This window comes from Scleropages formosus, chromosome 8 (genome assembly GCF_900964775.1).
Source record: "Scleropages formosus chromosome 8, fSclFor1.1, whole genome shotgun sequence".
Lineage (NCBI taxonomy): Eukaryota > Metazoa > Chordata > Actinopteri > Osteoglossiformes > Osteoglossidae > Scleropages > Scleropages formosus.
In genome coordinates, this window is record NC_041813.1 from 30,945,933 (window position 1) to 30,968,550 (window position 22,618).

Here is a 22,618-nt window from a genome sequence, read left to right on the forward strand (position 1 = left end):
CGCGTGCGGTCAGGGAGCTTCGAACAAGAGCTGTCGAACGGTCTCGATGATGCGGAATGACGTAGCGCTCCAGCTTCGGGTTCCGACCACCTCCGTCCACCATCCTCCTGGAAAACCCTGCATGGTCCCCAGAAGAGGGACGCTGGACTCCAGACCCACAAGCGAGATCCTCGCGGTTTTGTTGCCTCCTTGAATTCATCTTGACTCCTTCAATTGATTGTTCCTCCTCTAAGGAAGACATCTAATAAAAGTGCATCCTGCACGAGGCTGTCAGTGAGGAAACTGAGAACCGTTTCCCGCTCTTTAAAGCTACCCAAGAAAACCGGATCCGTGAGGAGGAAGTGTATTCAGTCAGAGTGCGTACCTACCCAAGGGTGTCATTGTCACTCGTCGAAGAGAAGATATGATCGAGGTCGTCCTCATGATATCTGCAGGTCACACTGTGTTTCTTGTGATGATTTCATGTTGCTCTCACTGTCTTGAACTTGGGTGTATCCCTTCTGGTCACCTTTTTACTGAAGAGTTAGGGTTAGGGTTTCTCCGGTGCTCACAAGGAAACAATCCAGAGCTGTTCTCTCCTCTGTTGTGTGCTCAGTGTCTTTTCCCTCCGAACGAAAGTGCTGCCAAACTCTTTCTTCAACCTGTGTCGATTCATCGCTCCTGTGAAGAACCGCTGTCTTGAGCACCTTTAAAATCCCTTTGCGGGGGCGAGGTGGTTGCAGTCCATTTACCGCGCTCCTCTTGCTTTACCGCTACTGTATGTGGCGAGCCAGTGAGATGTTCTTTCCTCCTTCCGCCGTGGTGTCTTGCAGCTGCCTTGGGCTTCTGGTTGCCATATCGCTACGAGGAAATGTTCTCGAAGGTGTAAGGGAGCAGCGCAATCAATGTGCAGTGAGGGGAGGCTGCGGTACGAGCCAAGCCAATGTGCTGGAGGCATTTACACAGAGCACAGCAGCAACTACAACCTTCAGGCTGGTCTGTTCCCACAGTGTGTGTGTTTATGAGTGTGTGTTGCTGGACAGTCGGGGTTAATTCTTTAACCTCGTGGAAGCTTGTCCACTCAGGTTGTCGTGAGAGTTACGATCACAGGATTACTTCTGCTCTCTTGGATAGAGTTGGAATATACACAAATTCCATGGTTGTTACCAGAACCCAATAATGGACCCAAGAACTGAAAGCAGCCAGGGATCCTTCAATTAATGAGGTGTGATGTGAGATGCCAAGTCCATGCCAACCTTCTTAGGGTAGGGTAACTGCCACTAAGATGAAGTGAGCTCCTGGCAACCATTTGTGTTGAGGAAATAGAAGTGCTTGATCATTGCCTTCCTCCACACATCTTTAAGCTGTGGGAGGAAACCAGAGCATGTGGCGGAAAGGGTAAACATGTCGTCTCCACACAGACCGAGCCAGATTTGAGCGCAAGCTCAAAACCACAGCCCCGGAGCTGTGAGGGACCGACCAAGCCACGCTCGCTCAGGAACCCATCATAAAAAATTATGCAGTCAAAGAAACAGGAAGTGGAGCTTTAGCCAAGAACCTGAATGTCTGCAGGGGTAGCTGCTCTTAGAGACTCTTCCAGCAAACAGTTATCTACTTATTTTTCTTTCATTACAGCTTTGCGTGGTGCAAAGAATGTATAACCGACTGTCTCTAATGACCTAATTTCGAGCAAACTCCTGAGCTGCTACTTTGGTGGAGCTCTTCATGGAGATGAACCTTGTTGAGACCTTGACACTCCTTTGTGTGCATCCGTCTCATTAATGAGCCCTTTGTTTGGAGAACCAGGAGCGAGACGTTCGTTCGTCTCGGGATACCGCCGTTAATTAACCGCCGTATTGAGATCACCGAGGTTGCCATGGATACGCTCATTGCGAAGAGTGACCTTGAGGTCAAATGGGGTCACCCTGCACTCAGACTCCTATCGAATGCTTTTGTCCTCGGATGCCGGCTCCAGGATTGGCGGCCGGAAAGACTGGAACTTAGAGGAGTCACTTCTTGTGACCTTTGGTGGAATCGAACTGGGGATTCAGTCCGTGGAAATTTTGAAGGTGATGCCTTAACTACCATGACAGAGACATGAGCGCAGCTTGCCTTTTTAATAATCCTCGCCCATTTTTCTGCGGATATCAGAGGAATAATTTTGTGAATTACTTAGCTTGCTCGTTTAGAACTGGGCCAACCGGTTATTATTAGTTGAAAACTTTTTTCCGATAAAGACGTGACTTGAAAGGTTTACGTCGGGGTTCCTTTCAGTGGCATCGCGGTGGACAAATGATGTCCAGCCTCTTTCTTCCTCTTTTCTTTTCCTGGAGCTCCTGCTGAGAGAGAGCGAAGAGTTCATGGGACTGTGTCTGTGTGTTTATCAGGAGAATGTGGTGGACCAAACACAGTCGGCCGTTTCTGTCATTGATGTGGGCCAGGTGGACAGGTGGGCGAAACACTCACTCACACACACACACACACACACACACACATACACACACACACGGTGTGTTTCATAGAAAAGTGCTCCTAATCAGTAGGGACAAAAAGCTGGGCTCAAAGCAGATGTTCACACAAATGTGTTTCTCTGTGTGTTTGCTCTGGCCAACTGACTTCCTTATTCACATAAGGCCATTTAGTGTGTTGCTATGGATACGGCAGACACACAAATATTGAGAGAGAGCGGCGATGCCCACCTGTTCTCTTTACATTGTTTCCTACAGGTTTGCCGCTGCAGGTATATAAGCGCACCTCTTACTTCCGCTGCAGCACATGCAGAAATGTGCTTTTTAAAAGAAAAAAACTTTGTTGGAGGTTAAACTGACAAATTAAGGAGCAAATTGAAAGCAGCAACTGGGATTTTTAGCATTTGTATTAATTTCAGAGTAGTTTTCACTCTTTTTTGTTTTATTTTTCATTGAGGTCTTGTGAGGAATCGTGTCTAAGAACTCCAGCTGCGCTGGTAATTGGCCTGTGATGGTGGTGAATGTTATTAGCGGGGGGGGGGAGACTCGGGTGCAAATCTATTTATTACGTTCATGCAGAGCCTTTTAAAAATGTGGTGTGCGCTGCTTCTGAGTTGTGCTTTCAGGTGTAATTCTTCAATAATGATTTCATAACGTGGGTGTGAGTTGAACAAGAACATTAGGAGTTGTGTCTCTCTCTCACACACACGCACGCACGCACACACACGTGATGTGTCAGAGCGTTGACAGCAGAGCCGTTTAGTCTTTGCCTTGCAGGTTCCTTCCAGGCTCACAAAGAGAAATTAACTTTGGCTAATTTAGACTATAATTTAAAGTCATGATGATGAACAAGAAGCTCCAGGACCAAAAGCTGAGTCATTCTGGTTTGGAGTCTTTTTGTGTTTATGTCTTATATATTTTCAGGATATCATCTGATTTTTTTCTTCTTTTTCAGAGGAATTCAGAAGGAAATGAAAGGTGGATCTGAGAGGTTTCAATGGATAACAGACTACAGGTGTCGATCGCCTTTCTAATACTAAAGAGACTGTCCCAGGTCCAGGTCTGTCCAGCTCTCTGATTGGGTCAGAGCAGCCAAAACACGTCCTGAACTTTGCAGTGATGCAATAGGTGTAAGGACAAGGTGCTGCGGTGTACAAAAAAAAAAACAAAAAAAACATAATTTTATCCTAAAAGACAAATTCTTTCTTTTAAACATTCCACGAAACATTTACATTTGTATTTTATTGGACATAATTTTATTAACAGCTGTCATCTCCTCGTTACCCACCATTGGCACGGCCAGATATAGCTATGATGGTTAGTAAGATCCAGCAATATTTCTATATTAATACACAGGGGGAGTCGATCAGACCGTTGTGGCCATTAAAGCAGGAGACGTGTTTCTCTTTTGGAAAATGTCGAACCCATGTGGATTTTGGCTCCATCACTAGATCGGGAGGTGCTTTTCAAGCCCGGGAGCTACCAAAGGAAGGAGGTTCAGGCCGAAGTACCGACATCCCTCTTAAAGTGTTCAACGAAGCGGACGGGCAGCTCCGCACGGACGCTTCTAGAAGGGCGTACGACGTTGGACGTGTGGCCCGTGTGCCGAGGCAGCGCTCCTTCGGCAACGGGACGAGCCACGGTACGAGCGTCACGCTTCGAAAGAACGGAGGGTCTTGCCCCGTTTCAAGGTGCCGGTGTTTACTGAACGCAGTTCGCGGTTTGCATGGACGCTCCTAGGCGCTAAAAGTGTTTTCCAGTATATCTTTCCTTACTTGGGCTAAATGTCAGCCTCCTTTCCTTCCCCCCTCCAAGGAAAAGTGGATCAACATGAGCCGACGTACGAACGGAATTGCGGAACGAGGAAGAGCGGGAGCTCGTCGTCTGTGGATGGACGCGTGAGGGCGTCGCAGGAAAGGAAGCCGACGAGGAGAAGGAGGGAAACGAGTCTTTCGAGGCGAGCGGGGTTAGCAGTGACCTTCTCGTTCCGCGGAAGTAGCTCGCTGGTGCTCTCGAGCTTTTCTATTTCTGGGGGAACAATGCAACGTCTCTGTAACGGCAGAGATTCCTCATTCCTCAGCTCGTCGGCACTGAGTTCGGCTATGGCCGCTCCCTGCGATCCACATTTCGTTCCTGAGCCTGGACACACTGTTAATTCCCCCCCGCCGTGATTTATTGTAAAAGCGATACTCGAATAATCAGGGGTCTTATAATTAAAAAGTGCTAAATATATAAAGATGTATACATTTACAGGTGTTAACACTATTAATGAAGTGGTTCATCGGAAAAACTCCGAAAGAGGCTGTGAGGTCGTGGGGGGTGATGGCCATGGGGGTCCGTGTGTTCAGACATGCTTGTCGGGACTGACGCAGGAGATGGGCTGGAAAATGGAATACAAACACGTGAGAAAAATCACAGTAGTGTCAGTTTTGGATCTGAAAAGCCGTCCCCCTCCTCCGGTCCTCGTGCGGAAACACTCGGCCCCCTCGATGTCAGCGGTCGGCGTTCATCCTGCGCAGCTTGGCCGGCAGGTTGTCCTCGGGCCGCCCGCTCGCCGGGGGAACCGGGTGGTGCTGGAGGTCCCCGGTGGACTGGGTCACGGCGCCGGCGTCGACGCGCAGGGCCCGGAGCCGCAGGCGCTCCTCCGCCTCGCCCGGACCGGGACCCGAGCCCAGGCGCTGGAGCTTGAGCGGCAGGTCTCCGGTGCTGGAGGCCTTCTCGGGGTGGGCCGAGCCCAGCTTCAACACCTTGCGCTGCAGGTCCTCCTTGCCCGACGAGCTCATGCGCTGCAGCTTGCTGGGCAGGCGGCCCGCCGGACGCTCCTCCGCCACGTCCAGGCACTCGGCCGAGAAGACCCGCTCCTGCCGGACTCGGCCCTCGGTCAGCGTGGGCGTGAGCAGCGGCGAGGGCAGCGAGGTCTTCTCCTCGTGCTCCTTGACGCTGTAGGGCGGGGTGGGCACCTCGAACGTGTTGTGGAACTGCGAGTAGTCCACGCGGAAGAAGCCCTCCTCCAGGGACATGACGGGCAGGAAGCGGTGGCCCCACAGCACCTCGTCCTCCGTGTAGGAGGTGCGCGCCTGGCAGGTCATGCCTGAGAAAGGAGCAAGAGAGGACGCAGTGGTCACACTTTGCGGTTCTTCTCCACGTTCTTGGCTCGAGTACCGTTTCCAATATGTGCTACAGTGTCAACAAATGGATTCGGTGTCGGTAGATCTGTGATTAAAAAAAAAAAAAAACAAGGACAATAGAGCCCCCATCCTGAACAGCTTTGGTCGGCACAGCGCGTAGTCCCCCGAACCCACTCCGTTTAATTCCGATCGTAATGTGTCGTTCATTTGTACGCTTTGCACCAATGATCCGTATCTCGTTTCCTGTCTCTCTGCCCCAAGCAGTCGTGAAACGGTTAATTTTATTTTACTCTGTTTGATACCGCGTGGGTGCCTGTGAGCCGACGTGCTCCTCACCGCCGACAGCGGTGCCTGCCCCCCCGAGCGTCTCACTGAACAATTTCTTCTTAAAACGCGTCTCCCTCTGCGCAGCGCAGTCTACCGATGCCGAGATCGGCGCTGCCGTCACCGCGGGGCCAGTTTCCACAGGCCCGTTAGGGTGGATCGTCTTGCCTTATTTACCGCAGTAAATCTGTGTACTGCGTCATTCCTTAACAATGACTGCAGGGGTCTAATATCGTCCAGTTAGTCCTCCCTCTGAACTTTGTGCACCCTCTCTGACAGACAAGAAGATTCACTGGAAGTCCTGACAGGTCTGCTGGGATTTTCAATTGAATTGAATTGAATTGAACTGAATTTAATGTAATTTATTAAATATTTTATTATTACTATTCATTATTATATATTGTATTTATGATAATTTTGTGGTCCCAGGCCCAAGAGGTCTAAAATGAAAAGGCCGAAGGTTCTCGGCTCTGTCTCGACTGTGGAGGAGCGCTCCCTCTGTTCCTCAGAACTGCTGAATCCCTCTCAGCAATGAAGGAGGTATGAAGGTGGGTCTGAAAACACATCTCTTTCAAACCCACTTCTCTCCTGAGGCCCTGTGGTCTCCATGAACTAGTTCTGCATTATGTGCTTTAAAGAATCGTTCTCTCTACCAGTTCTATATGCAGCCGTATGCTGGTTAAACCGCGGTACTGGACTAAGTGACTGCACTCCGAGAATCGTGTGTCCGCATCGCTCTCTCGCCATCTCTCGGTGAAATGCACTTTGGTTTACCACGAGTTGTGCGTCGCCTTGAAGGTAAGCGTGTGCTAAATGAATGAAAGTAGATTGATTCATTTATTACTTATACATTTATTTATTTATCAAGTGTATTTACTGACTTATTCATCTCGCTGATGCTGGTCTCTAAAACGGCTTACAAATAAGCTACTTACCTTGATTTACCCAACTTTACGCAGCTTGGTAGTTTATTTACTGTTTGAGTTCAGGGAAAGTGCCTCAATGAGGGGTACTAAAGAAGGAGGTAGGATTTGCACCCAGGTCCTTCACCCTATACGATGCTGCCTTGGTGCATAGTTATTATATATTATATATTATATATTATATATTACATAGCTGCTTTTCCACATCATATAACAGGGAATGACAGAATGAGTTTGCAAGACCTGTCTTCTAGACCTCTCTAGCTCATTCTGTTTGACGTCAACTTTTTTTCGCCTTTAATGCACAACGGAGCCAAACCCCCATATTCAGTGAGCAGTCTGGCTGCGCAGTACCGACGCTGCATGCCTGCCCTGTGGCACTAGATTCCTCTCCTAACCAGGGTGCCATGACGGTGCACTCTTTTCTGTGCATTTAGGGGGATGCGTTACGGTCCTAATCGCTCGACAGGACACCTTCGGGACAATCTCATTTTTCTCCGGAACGTTCCGCGCGGAGATACGCAGCTAAAGCCATGGAGAGCAGAGGCTCGAGGGAGGACAAAATCTCTGCTACAAAGAATTTGGATCCAGATTTTCTTCACACAACATTTCACCAGGTAGGGCAGGGATGTTATTTCTACTGCCCAAGGCAGAAGAAGCGTCGAGGGAGGACTAGATGTGGAAAACAAAGGCCACCTAAGGATCGCTGAGCTGTAGGCGCACGTTATTTTCTTAAACCAAAAAACATCTCTCATCTACAGACTCACGGTCCATTTCCAAAGCTGGGTTTTTAGCGACGCACTTGAGGACGTGTCTCTCTGGATCTTCGCTCAACCGATTTGCCCCTCTTGATGTGGCTCTTTAACTGCTCTGCCACCCAGAGGCCAGCATTAGCACCGCAGCGCCGATGCCGAGCGCAGGGTTTCACTGTGAAACATGAGATCGGCCCGAGCGCATTCGTCCAGTATTATTCCACTGCCCTGTTTTGCACGAAAGGCAATTTTCCTCATGTTTCGTGGTCCCGCGATTTTTACACCATTCAGCACTTGCGCTCGCACCTCTGATTACAGCCCATGAATAATGGATGGCCGGATCACAATCGGAGCCCTTAGCTCGGGCATCGCGGTACGACTGACCTCTGACACTTCGCTGAAGGAGCCGCATTAACCCCTGTGGCGACGCACACCGAATGCGTGCCCCCCCCACAAGCATTCCAGGGCTCTGCGTTTAGGCTCCGTGAACGTTTTGATACGTGCCAAGGATTACTTTGATTTGCCCTTTGTCATGCCTGGAGGTGTCTCCCGAGGAAAGGCGTTTCTCGTGTGAACGTGTGGGGGAGGAGAAAATGAAGGAAGGCGGAACCCCCCGACCCCCCACCCGCAGCCTCTAAAGGCATTATCAGGGCTGCGCAGTCGGCCCGGGCCCCTCCCCGCCCTCAGCCCAGATTGCTGCGCAGAAAACAAAGTCGGGAACGCGGGATCAGGGGCATGTGGAGAGAGCGCTTCGCCACCATCGGCGGCGCTGCGACTCGTGCTCCGTTTGCGGCACGGAAGTCCGGAGGAAACTTCCACGCCATTTGTCGAAGTGACGGGCACATGATGATGAAATGCTTGCATAATGTATTAAGAAATGATCGAGTACCTTTCAGTAACAGGATACCTTGCGTAATTAAATCACGTCTTCAAATTCCATCCCGCTTTCTCCTTGACGGCTATTTAAAAGTACAGCTAAATAGGGAAAAGCGTGAAATGTGCGCGACCCTTTTTAAGCTGGAGTCATCTTTTTTAATCATGTCCCACACTGTCATCACGGTTTATGGAACGGAGGCTTTTCTTGGCCAGAGAATGAGAAGGAGGTCCGTGGAGCTCTCACCGGTGGTCTCCACGATGCCCTCCAGGATGACAACGATCTCGAACTGCTCGCTCGTGAGCGATCGCTGGGACAGGTCGAAGAAGGGGCTCTTGGAGTTGATCTCGTGGCAGATGGTGAGCGGCGAGACCAGGAAGAGCTGGTCGGCACCAGTGCCGAAGCCCACGTCCAGCTCACATTGGTCCAAGGGTAGGAACTCGCCCTCCGGGGTTTGACGGGACTGAAATACACAAAGGGAGACGCATAAAGGTGAAGAACGGTGCTGGAAATGTTCTGGCGAAGCAGCTTTTTTTAAAGGTTCCAGGAAAGGTCTAGCGAAGGCCCGACCGGTTCGGAGTCAGCCACCCTTGTTCCGTGTCTTATGCAACATTACGCCTCACTGGACAGCTGTCTACACCGCTGTCTGAAAGCGGTGATACGAAGAGCTTTAACGCAAGCGTCTCCTTGCAGAGATCAGCGTTCCGTGACCCTTTCTTCCCTCGAACGTTCCACTCCCATGGGATTCGAGGTTCCAGATCTAACATTCGTGGATCTGTCCCCAGACAGCAGCTCTTGCCTGTTGCACAGCACTGTAAATGTTCACGGCGGTATTTTGAGAAGGGTGCCAGTGGTGCGTGTTCTTGCCTGATTTCTACACGGCGACATCATGATGATAATCATCTGCTTTGTTGTCGATTTTCACTTATCAGTCTGAATTGCCCAAGCGTGATTCCAGCTCCACTGCCTGGAACCCATTCCCTGTCAATATACGTAATACATGAATAGAATTAATTGGCTAGTTGAAAAGAACCTGTCCGGGATGTGCAATATTCTTCAGTATTGTTCGATCTAACGTTCACATCAAGGGAATTCGCAAAAGGAGGCGGGATCGTGACGAGACATCAGTCTTAGTAGTTTTTCGGAGTAACTGGACTGCAGGGCATCGTTGATCAGTTTGGCACAGGTTTGACTCGCAGTGGAGTTTAGAAAATGCCAACGGACGACGAGGTATTTAACTGCTCAGAGCCAGACGGCTTGGCATCGCTGCTCTCCACGTTGGAAAGCTGCTATTCCTGATATCCCGGGAAGCTGTTAATACTGTCACGCCCGCAACACAAACGACCGCACCTGCTCTGAATCAGAGCAGCAGGAATGAAAAGACGCCGTGCCGATTGACCTAGTGCGGAATCTCGTAGAGACAGCTGTCCTCCTTGCGCTTATGTCCTGCTCTCCGTCATCCCTCATCCCTGATTCCTGTTCCTCGTTCCCTGGCTTCATCTTCGATCTCCGCTTCCACTCTGACCGCTGATTGACCGACTCTTCGCCCGTCCCCGACAACGAGAACTCGCCCGATCCCTCGATTTCTGATAACCTCTCCTGCACTTGGCTCCAACCTTCCCCGCGTCCTCTGTTCCGCGTGACAAATACACAGAGACCTTCCAGTGCGGAGACTGCAACAGCAGATCTTCTGGGTTTCAGTCAAAGCCTGAATATCGTAATACAGCAAAATAAAATTCACCAGAAATTTAAAAAAATAAATAAATAAAATATGGGACGGAAGCAGTCCATTTACAGTAGTGTGACGTACTTCTGTGTAGTTATTCGTAATTACTTTTCATAACGCATAGTGACTCGGTTCTGCAATGGACCGATGTCCCATCTGGGGCACACCCTTCCACGATAGGTTCTGGATCACCACAATCCTACACTGGACAAGTAGCGACTAATGATGGATGGATGGATGGATGGATGGATCAGTGACTCACTTTTATGAGACCCAAAGGTAGTGTTGTATGGTACAGATAACTATCCTCCTTTATCCCAGACAAAATGTGCATATCTCAAGTAGTGTCATGACCCCCAGCTGATCTTGGTGCTGGGACATCCCCAAGTGTACTGACTGCGTGTTCCAAAAGTCCTCTGAAACTCAGGAAATTGTAAAAAATATTATTTTGAGGGTATAGTATAACTTGTGTATAACGGCGAATGTTATTCCTTTGACAAAAGGCAGAAACATGTCTTTGCTCCTGGAAGATTTCAGCACAGTTGACATGGGAGAAAGCACCTGAAAAAAACAGGGCAGTTATTTATTTATTTATTTATTTATTTATTTAAATCAGCCAGCTGGGTGCCTTTCGTGCCTTACTGAACCCGAACTCTGCCATCGCGCTCTTCTCCCTCAACCGTTTTGGAGGAGAAACAAAGGAGATGATAGCAGCTCTCTTCCCTTTGATGTTTTTTGTTGTTGTGTTTGTTGTTGATCCTCCCAGGTACCAAGGCACAGGTTTCTTCCTCCAGCTGTGCAGAGTAGGGGGTTGACACTGAAGCCACCATATCCACCTTTCTGAAACTGCCACGAGAGTTTCCTCCTAACATTAGTCACCATGTAGTTGATCACTAAAATTCATGAAAATCCAGCTCCGTGTTTTAATCTTTCTCCAAACCAATGATCTCAGTTCACTTCATCACGACCACCAGTCGACATGAAGCTTCATTGTTCTATCCTTTAAGTGGTTTTCCAAACCACCAGTGACCATGTAGCTCCAGCTCTACACTTTGAGTAGTTCTTCAAACCACCAGTGACCGTGAAACTCCAGCCCTACACTTTGAGTAGTTCCCCAAACCTCCAGTGACCATGTAGCTCCAACTCTACATTTTAAGTGGTTCCCCAAACCAGCAGTGACCATGTAGCTCCAGCTCTACACTTGGAGTGGTTTTCCAAACCACCAGTGACTGTGAAACTCAAGCTCTACACTTTGTTTCTTCCAACCACCAAATGCAGCCGCTCACCGCGGCGAATTATTATCCTGCCCCAGCCTTAAATTTTGAGCATTTGTCCCAACCACCGATCACAAAGTTCTTCGCAACTGTTACGCTCCTCAGCTCCGCTCTGAAAACGTCACCGTCCTCTCCTAAAACGTTTCAAATCCACAACTGTCGTGCAATGATTCATTGTCATTGTCACTTTCAGTTCAAACCGTATGTTTAATATTCCTCTGCGGTTCATCTGAGGAAGTTCGCTTGATCGCTGTGGGCAAAGCCATGTTTTATCAAAGCCCGTTTTTTTTCTTTGTGACACAGGAAGAAAGATGGCTTTATCAGCAGTGGAAACAAGCTTCTTACACAAATCCTCGGGCTCTTCCTGAGTGCAGCACGAGGCCCTGCTCTTACACGCATTACACCATCAATCTCCACAGTGTTCCAGCAGCCTCCGAAATCCATCAAGGCGTTGAGACTTGCACAAAGTGGCACATGTCCCAGATGCCGGTGCTGTACTGGTCCAAATATGATAGAGCAGCACGCAAGACCAGATGGCACAATACTGGCACAACCACGGTGCATTTGTGTGTGTATGTGTGTGTATTCGGGGATGTCTTGCGCACCCTCTGCCGGAGAGACGTTAATGTGAGTAACCCCCATGATCCCAGAGTGCTGTCACGATAAAGCATGACTAATCCGTCAACCGATCGCCGTTGTGCCCAAGCAAACAGCGTTGACGATTCGCGACCAAGACACCGACCTGCATGAGGATGAGCCCAATGGGGCTCTTAGCCCCCCCCCCACTTCCCTTTGCTCTGTGGGATTTGCAATGAAGAGAAAGGGGGTGTAAGACCATTTATGTTCACCTAGCCTTGGTGACCACACTTCGATATGCAGTGTGCACTTGGACTAAAGACGCGATCTTTACCTCTTCGGTTGCTGCAGTTGTTCCGTTGACATGCAGCACAGCTATTTTTTCGTTAAGACGAAGCTATGAATGTGTGCTGGCATAACCAAACACCTAATATATCCGACTTTCCCGTGTGCCACGCAGTTTGGACATCACAGCGCACCCCCCCCAGTATGTGCCTCTTGACAACAGCAGAAGTGGCCATTAACCCACCTGTGCCACAAAGCTCTTGGCTCCTACTCTACAAGGTAGCCCAGATGGTGTTGGTTGTCTCTTCCAAAAAAGGCCCATTATCCCACCATATGGGGCTTTTAGGGGGTTCCTGGTCCTGGCTTGTATGTGAACCCCATCAGCCAGCCATGTATCGATGGGTTTCGTTCGCTACAAGCGCAGAGACTCATCCATATTCCAGCTAATGCGCTTGGGTCATGTGAGGGAAGCTGCCGAGCGTGTAGCACCGCGTCTTTGGCCCAAGGGCGTCCAGGGCCTAAGAACAGTAGCACTTGTGACAGGTCTAACAGCGGGACCATCTCATCAATGGCAGCGAGGGCATTTCCAAGTCTGCCTGAGCCTTCGCCCATAATTGCATTTGTCCTCGTGTTAAGGAAGGCACGGAAATCAATCTTCTTGTCAGCACGCTGCACCCCTCGCCCTTCTCCGCTACGCATCTCATCACTTTTTCTGGAAAAGCCTTTGCAAGGTTTGTTTAAAACAAAAAAAAAAAAAAAAAGGTCTCGGTGCACAGCATTTCCCCAAACGCCCCCGACGAAGGCTATCTGCACGGCCTCGGGGCGCTGACTGTCAGTGTAATCAGGATGCTCTTAACGGCCTTTTCGATCAAAAGTCTACGCAGCGAAGCCCTTCCTCGCTCCCGCCATTGAGGCTGCGAGCCTCGGGATTCATTTTCGCCGTTCCTCGCACGATGCAGCGCACAGAAGCGGAGGATCCCGTTCCTTCTTTGCAAGAAGCGCCGCAGGACGGACGCCGCCCAATGGTCTGTGACACCGGCGGCCCGCTGCGACACGCACCGCCCATGGGTGTCGAATGAAAAGCCGGCGTGCGCCGCGTGCCTCCCGGACGGATCGGATAAACACGATCGCGGCGGCTCGCCGATAAATGGGACGCGTGGCCCCGTAATTAAACGAGACAGGAGTCGCGCCTGCCGCCTCTGCTCCGCTTCCTTTTGTAAGCCCAAGACACAAAGAAGAAAAACAAAAACAACATCGACACAGATCCCGCCTCCTCTGTTTGCAGCCTGACGGGGATCCGATGACATCTTGGCAGGGAAATGATTCTGACAGCTAATTCACGGCCGCCGCCGAAGCTCCCCTCTCTCTCACTCGCTCTCATTTTCGATGAAAATTCGGTCCCGGGTTCCAAGGAGGCGCCACTTCACCTTCTCAGCCGAAAACCCTGCTCGTTCCTGAAAGGCCGCTTCTGAAGTCCCGCGGGGGTCACCTGGGCACAGACTTCAGTTCTCCGGGCCAGAGCGCGAGCCGCACGATTGCCACCTGTTTGTTCGCACTCTGCGCCGCTTTGTTTGTGCCAGTCCGCGTAGGAGTGGGGAAGACCTTTGAAAATCAAATTAGTCGTGCAATTACGAGGGTGATGCGAAGCGAGGGAGAGCGGTGTGCATGGTTGGCGGGGGGTGGGGGGCGGTCGAGTTCGAATTCAGCGGCCCTAAGAAGCCTGTTGTAATTCCTGATTCCCGTTGAATCTGTGGAGCTCGACATACACAGTGCGATATGTGCACCCCCACATTCGGCACCACAACTACTTGTGTTTCACGTTTGTGTTCACCACTGAGCCACTGTGTCGATTACTGTGTTCACCACTGAGCCACTGTGTTGACCACTGAGCCACTGTGATGACCACTGTGTTGACCACTGAGCCACTGTGTCGATTACTGTGTTGACCACTGAGCCACTGTGTTGACCACTGCGCTAACCACTGAGCCACTGTGTTGATTACCGTGTTGACCACTGAGCCATTGAGTTGACCACTGAGCCACTGTGTTGACCACTGAGCCATTGAATTGACCACTGAGCCACTGTGTTGACCACTGAGCCACTGTGTTGACCACTGCGTTGACCACTGAGCTACTGTGTCAACCACTGAGCCATTGAGTTGAGCACTGAGCCACCACTCGTCGAAGCATTAAATAAATGCGGTGTATTGCGATGTCCTTCCTTGTGATCGTTTCGCTAACGTCGGTGAGGATCTGGGACTGGAGCTGAGACCTGGATTTTGGTCATTAACGGCTCCGAGGGGTTACTGTCGTCTTTTTCCCACGAGAGAGGCGGAGGTCAGCAGAAACCCGAAATGCTGCCTCGAGGTACGGCCCCGTTTCCTTCCCGATCACACATCTTTCCTTCGGGCCCCCGTTCGCTCAGCGTGCCGCGGCGGTGCGGACGAGACTCCGACTCAGGTACGATGTGACTCAGACGGAACTGGAGTCGACCCAAGACGCCGCTGACGGAGGAAACGAGATCTGCAGCCCGGCTTGGCCTCTGACAAGTTTGACAGATTTGCTCTGCAAGGGCGATGCACACTGTCTCTTACATCTGCCACCTCTTACAGCTTCGGTATGTGTTGGGGGGCAGAAAAAAAAGAGACATTTTTTCTGCAACGGAGAATTTACTACAGTATTTTTCCATTAAGAAAATGGCTGTCTGGTCAGTCTATATAATTCATGTAATTATGTACTTGGTTATTGAGCTTCACCGGAAGTTTCAAACATATTTATATCTTTTTATTTTAAATATATTTATACGAGTACATGCAGTGGTTTCCATGGCCTCACCACTTACCTGTACACGCTTTGTGATTTCCATGCTTTCCATAATGAGCTCTAATTAATTTCTCTGAGCAATTCATCAGCTGCATATTTTCCTGCTTCTTTTTTACATATTAAACTGTAAAAATCTTTGAGATGTCCCACAAGCATAATTATGTATAAAGTGACCCATAAATGCACATTATTATTATTATTATTACTATACTTCGGACAGCCGACATAATTTTAAATAATCGATATTACAATGAGGGGCGTGGTGGCGCAGTGGGTTAGACCACAGTCCTGCTCTCCGGTGGGTCTGGGGTTCGAGTCCCGCTTGGGGTGCCTTGCGGCGGACTGGCGTCCCGTCCTGGGTGTGTCCCCTCCCCCTCCGGCCTTACGCCCTGTGTTACCGGGTAGGCTCCGGTTCCCCGTGACCCCGTATAGGACAAGCGGTTCTGAAAATGTGTGTGTGTGTGTGTGATATTACAATGATTTTTTTTTTTTACAGCTAGGTAATTTTTACCACAGCTGTTCAGGGTAAGTGCCTTGATCAACTGTACTGCAGCAGGAGTGCATCTTTGAACCATGGACCATTCGATTGCAAAGCAGTAGCCCTAACCACTGCGCCCCCTACTGCTTCCAAAAGTGTCGAGGCATCACTGTCTAAAGAGTTATGACATTTAACTGTTGATCCCCAAACCAGTAACATGCAGTGATTTGTCTCACTCAATATTATCTGTCAAACGTCATACAGGATTATTATATGGATATTATTAGTCTGTTTTATTCTAATGAAAGGAACTTGCTCAGCTGAGGCTCCACAGCACAGTCAACTGAGTCATATTTTGAATTTACCATTCTAGATCAGTCCTTACCGCGTTATCGTTAGAGATTAATTATCATTAAAATTGCCAGAGAAGGTAATTCTTCTCAGAAGAACCCCTCGCATTGTTGAATTTGCATCACAACCACTGGTCAGACGGACAGATTTCTGCAGCACTTTGAACTTTTTTTTTTTTTAACCCTGATAACTCATGATACTAGAGGTGCCTCAACTACTTTTCCTGCTTTGACCACATTGAGACGCTCATTTTTTGTGGGATTCTATTTAGATTACATGCCTCAGTGGCTTCACCACTTTGTCTGCCACTTTTCTCCAGGGCTCTTGACACCTTTCCTCTGATTTACCTTTTATATAGCAAGGTATTCTTACTGTATTGCTCCATGTTACTTGCTTTGCAGAAGGATGCTAGAGGATTGGCCTAAAATACCCAGAAGCTGCGCAATGCGGTCATCCTCGGGTCTTCCGGGTGATGTCCTTCAGATGATGGCGGTGATGATGGCGATGATGAGGATGAGCGGTTCAGGTGGACCTTCCGCAACAACGAGGAGCGCCTTACCTTGATGAGTTTGCAGCGGATCTGCGCCGACACCATGTGGCTGTTCCTCAGGTTGCCCACCCTGAACATGAGGCAGAGCCTGCCGTCGCGCTGCGAGATGACCGCGTCCTGGCTGAACATGAGCGTCTCGGCCCGCTTCTTGGGCTGCGACATCTTGATGAACATGCAGCCGATGAGGAAGGCGTCCACGATGGAGCCCAGCAGCGACTGGAAGAGGAAGAGGATGATGCCCTCCGGACACTTCTCGGTGATGTAGCGGTAGCCGTAGCCGATGGTGGCCTCCGTCTCGATGAAGAAGAGGAAGGCGGACGGGAAGTTGTAGACGTTGGCCACGCACGGCGTGTAGGACGGGTCGTGGCCCTGGTTCAGGTCTCCGCGGATGTAGGCGATGATCCACCACATGGAGGCCATGACGAGCCAGGCCACCGTGTAGGTGAGGATGAAGATAAGCAGGTTCCAGCGCCACTTGAGGTCCACGAGGGTGGTGAAGAGGTCCGACAGGTAGCGGCTCGTCTCGCCGCCCAGGTTGCCGTGCTGCACGTTGCAGCGCCCGTTCTTCTCCACGAAGCGCTGCCGCTTCTTCTTGGCGGGCGCCGCGAACGCGCATCCGCGCTCCGTGTTCACCACCTGGTAGTCCTCTCCAAACTTCCTGCGCAGCGCCGACATCGCTTCTCCGGCGCGGCGACGAACGGGAGCGGCTCCGAGCGCTCGCGCGCCTCCTCACTCCATCGGGCGCGCGCCGCCGCTCGCGACGGACCGCAGCTGTCGGCGCGTAAGAAGCGCAGGAATCCGGTGGCGACGCGACTCACAAGTTGCTCGGGGACGAGAAGCGCGTCGGGAAAACGGCGCTTGCATCGGAGGGAGGAAAGGGCGCTTTTTGTCGTCCGTGCGCTGGGGGTCCCGTCTCGCGCCGCAGAGCCGAGCGAAGCGCAGAGCAGCGCAGAGCAGCGCAGCGCTCAGGTGCCTCTCGCGCCGCACGGGGCTCTCCGCGCGCTCGCACTGTGCTCGCGCATGCCGACGGAGCCTGTTTTTGCGAGGGGTGGCGGTTGGGGGGGGGGGGTGTAGCTCTGGGAGATTCCACTCGAAATACTATTTCCAGGGTTCCAGGGGTTTGGCTTTACATCATCTGCGTGGCGGTGGACGTGGTGGGGGGGGATTGCAGGAGAGTAAGTTAAGGGAGTTCCTTTACCATATCATCATCATCATCATCATCATCATCACCACCATCGTCGTACTTATTTACAGTGGAAGTGTGGGTAACACTAATACTATTATTTAAAATGCTGTTTTGTTTCGTTCCCCCAAACAAAGATACTCTCCGTGGCTCAGTCGAATAATTTTTTTACTCGCCATATATGTACATGTATAATTATAAGTGATTGTCAAAAAACGCCCGCTTGCCATATAAAGTAGGCATCCAATTGTGGGAATAAACACGTAAATGTCCGCGCGTGGGGGGTGATAAGGGGGGAAATGCTGCCATCTGTCGAGCACACCGTGTAAGCACCTCGTTTTCTCATGCCTTCAAATAACGCAGTCGGAGCAGCAGCGCTCTGCTGTTTACTCCTTCTGAATAACTGGGGCCCTCGACGCATGAGTGCCATCATAGCAGTGAAATGAGTTCCCCTAATAAGCGCACTTTAACAGGGCTCTCTTGAAGGTTGTCATTCGCACCTTCGTCGGAGACATCACCAAGCCAAGCCTGAGGACGCAAGATTCCTCAGAACTTCAGGCCTCCCAAAAGCACCGCGATATGTAGGCTAAGAACGCGGTGAGCGAAGTGAGCACGCTCGAGGACGCCGGCCAAGCGAGATGACATCCTACACATGGCCGCACTCCATGCAGATGTGGAGATCTCGCCTGTGGGCGACCGTGTGGATGCAGTGTCACGCGGACTCCGGCGGGGGCCGATCGCATAAAGGATCGCCGTGATGGACTCGGACTGCCAAGTGCACCTTTCAGCGGCTGAACCGAAGAAAGAAAAAGGCCTGATGAGGGACTGTAAGTGACGTCTCCCGATACAGGTCAGGCTGTGTTCATTTGATCGGTTTTAACTGACCTAATTTAGACAGCCAACCTTCTCCAGTCTGTTCCGTCTCAATGAAGTGAGATCTCAGTTTCCACCATCAAGAAAATAAGAATAGTTTGGGCAAAGCACAACTCTCACAAATAATAGTCATCACCAATAGACTGGGGAAGAAGGCTGGCAGTATCATCCAGGACACCGAATACCCGGGTCACTCCCTGTTTGGACCGCTGCCGTCCGGCAAACGGTTCAGGACAGTACAATCCCGCAGCAACAGACTGAGGAACAGCTTCTTTCCCGGAGCTGTGGCCTCCATCACACATTCCCTGCCCAACCAGAGAAAACTGATCACAAAAGCCAGCTGCTGCCTCTATTACCCCCCCCCACATCCACGGCTGCTAAGGACTGAGGACTTCAAAGTTTTAATCTAATTCTTATTCATGTATTTATTTATTTCTTATTTAAGTGTTCTTTCTGCTGCTGTTGTTCTAAGGGTTGCCACACAAAATTTCATTGTATTGCATACAATAACAAAGTATCTTATCTTATCTTATCCTATCACATCTGGACTGGCAGCATTTAATCAACAATTTGGAATTAATGCAAGCAGAAAATCGTTTACAATACTATTCATTTTCATTCGGAAACGTTTTTTTCAATCCATCAGAGAAAACACCTTCTCCGAGTGCTTTTTGCACTTCTCGTTTGTTTGATTTGCTGAAGTGAAAACTTTAGGAGGAAATTTGACCGGAAGCATCTCTCTCTTTGACGTCCCACAGGTAATAACAGCACCTTTCCCCAATATTTGTGTACTGAGCGGGACCACCTGCAGTGTTTAATACAATATTTTCTGCTTGTAGCCTGTGGATGCTGAGGCTATGAAGCCGTTTGCACCGAGAGTTGGTGGCTCGCTCTGCAGGTGGCGGTTCGAGTGTATTCACCACCGGCGCACAATGCAGCCCACGGGCGCTGCCCGCTGTGTGCTGTGGTACGCCAAGGCGACGCAGAGCCTGCAGAAAGGAGGTGTAAATGAGTGAGGAAGACCGCCAAAGACGCGACGCGGCCGGACACGCTGGCAGCTCCCTGGATCGCCGCTGCGGTTCAGCAAAATCTGACTTCTGCTCAGAAACCAGCTTTGAAATGTTGACAGAGGAGACGTGGCAGTGGCCGGAAAACACAACTTGCCATTTGGGATGTTTTCCAGTCATGGGATTCAAAAAATCCAAATCTGCATTCAGAAAATCTAGTTGAGTAATTCCATTGAAACATTTTATCGTGGTCTACAAGTTCCCTCTCTGTGTGCATGTACAATATATGGAAAAAGTTACTTCTTATCTGCGTGATAATTCGTGTAAACTTTGGACATCTTTTCGGATAGCGGACTTGTTGGACAATGCTCCATTGTCCCATTTTGATCACCGTTTTGAAATATGACCATGTTTTGTGCTTGCTTTGTATTTGGGGGTGTATTCGCAATCTGTCGCTGTTTGAATGCCTGTGTTGCTGTGACCCAGTCTTTGTTTTCTTGGTAATCAATAGCAAAGAGAATATCTAATTCACTATCATTTGTTCACAAATTCAGTGACTGTGGAATTCATAAAAAAGATGAATACAAGCTCCACCAAATAGAGCAGTTTCAGCTTCAGGTAAGGTACAGCATACATTTTTTACAAACACAATATCAGTGAAATATTTAAAGTGCCTGTGAGCAATTTTAACTTTTCGTTTTCCCTTTGTAATTTTAAAAAAGAGGACCCCGGAATGATCATTGTCACGCTTGCACTTGCTGTTTCTCTGTGTTCTTTCTGATTACTTTGCTATGACCCAGTGCTGTTGTTAGTTAATAATTGCAAAAGAAAACGCTTCTCCGACTCGCGTCCTGCAGCTCCGGAGGTCTGATTTGCATCCGTTGGACGAGAAACGCAGCTCTGCTCATATTTATGCCGTTGCCGATGCCAGCGATCGCAAACCTGGAGTCTTCAAACCTGAGATCTTGTAGCTGTGAGGACTGAAGGCCACAGATTGAGGCATCGATCATCTCACCTCTGGTTCCCAGTTATAAACAAACAACACAATGAAACACTGAAAATTTCATGACTGCGTGAGTTGTCCTGAGGGGAAGGACTTTATAATTCCGCAGGCTCATGAATTGTAGATGAAGCCAGGTGACGGGAACCACAGGGGCAAGGGGGGGATGTAAACAGGCCGGGTTTTTACACCAGTATGTGGATGGGCCCCCTGTCTGCCCAACATACAGGTTGATACACAAAGGATGTCCACGTGTTTCAGTGAATCAAAAGATCTGAGATGTTCTCAAACAAAACCTCCACTGTTTATATAATTATTATTATTATTATTTCACTTATAGGGTTACACATTTGGTTAGGAGCTACTTGCATTACTCAGCTGAACAGATAGGGTACGCAAGAACATTTTGAAACTGAACCGACGGCTTAATGCTCATTTCAGCAGTTTCCATATGAATGAAAATCGTAGAAATGCTTTAAAAGGAATTTAAAGGTTTTGGTTGTACTCGTTAGCAATTGTATCACGAATATTTATTTTCGGGTCTTTTAAAAATGTCTAAATAAATCGAGAAATCTCACGCTAATCTATGCTCACGCACACAATGAACTGTGCTGCCTGCTCCCAATATATGAAAAAAGACAAATGTAGGAATCGGTGCAAAAGTTTACGATTTTTAAGTCTGAAATGGGTGTGAGAGTTTTGGTGCAAAAGACGATTATTTTGCGTTTCAGTCGACAGCGCTGAAACCTGCCATGATTGAGCCTTAGAGTGATTTTTGCCAGGAATTATTCAGTCACTACTAATAACGCTTCTTAATAACTGCAGGGCCGCATTGGTCTGGACCCTATCCTGGAAGCATAGGTTGTTCATCTAGCAAGAATAAACCTTAGATGGGGTGCCACTCAACTGCAATGTCAACGATTTGGGTTTTTTTGCATTTTTCGTCTGCACTTGCACAGTAAAAAGACGGAACGATTCGTCAGTTCGTGCGCGTTTATGTCGTTGCTCTGCTTGAACTCCCGCAACCGACACGGCACCACGTGGTGTAGGGTTCGAGGAGCCTCCTTGTAATGCGAATTGTCTCGGTGCGGTCGCTTTCCTGCAGCAGTACCCTCGATCAAGGTACTTACCCTCAAGTCATGCACTAACAACTCCCCGATGTACAGACGGGTGAAATCGGTGTAAAGATGATCACCTGCTACTGTAAAGCGCAGAGGACAAAGACATCGACGGGGGCGCTAATAATGGTTTCTGAGAGATGTGTTTTCTCATGTCGCCTCTCGCATGCTCGCGTGGAGCGGCTGAGCGTGCTGGAAGGAGGGAAGTGATTTCATGGTGCCGCTGGCATCGGTCTGGGCAATGAAAGGCGATGAAAAAGCCTGTGTGGAAGGCAGGCTGACCTCGTGACACCGGCGCCACGGTGTCCGGCCGACGGCTGAATACATTAAGCCGTCACGCAGGGGATCGGGAGGCCTCGCCTCATTGTGCTCCACGCGAGTGTATTTTCACACCGCTCGGGCTCCTCCTCAAAAGGTTTCCACTCCATCCGCTATTTTTAACCGCCGCTATTTTAAAAAGATTAGCCTGGAAACAGGCTTAGGCCTCTATTCGCTTGAGGCCTGCGGTGCGCTAATTGGGAGTGGAACTATTTCAGCAGCTAATTTGGTTGAATTTGCCAGACAAAATCATGCGGACTTTGTGGAAGACGTGACGTGACTCGCCCCATTTATTCATTAACCAACATCTCTTCGAATGCGGTTCGAGAAGCCACAGGAAACATTTTACTGTCGGTAATAACGAGAAGCCATTTTGGAAGGTGTAAAAGTCACATTAAATCTTCATCTAGATGGGGGGGAAGGAATAAGGGGAAATTCACATCAATTTTAAAAATGTGGGAGAACTCGTTGTTTCTTCTGTTTTAGCCATTGCTGTCCGCGAGGGCGGTCACGTGGTCGCAGCTCACCGCGGGCCACCGCTCTCGTGCCCCGGATCACTGCAAGCCGCCGTGTCTCCTCGCGGGACCCGTCCGCCGCATTCCCACAACC

General features: G+C 49.6%; 1 protein-coding gene across 1 annotated transcript; it reads right to left on the reverse strand.

Moving 5' to 3' along the window:
- Nucleotides 1–3,428: 3,428 nt before the first annotated feature.
- On the reverse strand, nt 3,429–17,536 carry LOC108941603 (G protein-activated inward rectifier potassium channel 1-like). Its single transcript, XM_029254237.1, has 3 exons — nt 16,520–17,536; nt 8,695–8,911; nt 3,429–5,538 (listed from the first exon to the last, which is right to left on the reverse strand). The coding sequence occupies exons 1-3, from the start codon at nt 17,183–17,185 to the stop codon at nt 4,940–4,942; spliced, it is 1,482 nt and encodes a 493-aa protein (XP_029110070.1). The 5' UTR covers nt 17,186–17,536; the 3' UTR covers nt 3,429–4,939.
- Nucleotides 17,537–22,618: the final 5,082 nt, after the last annotated feature.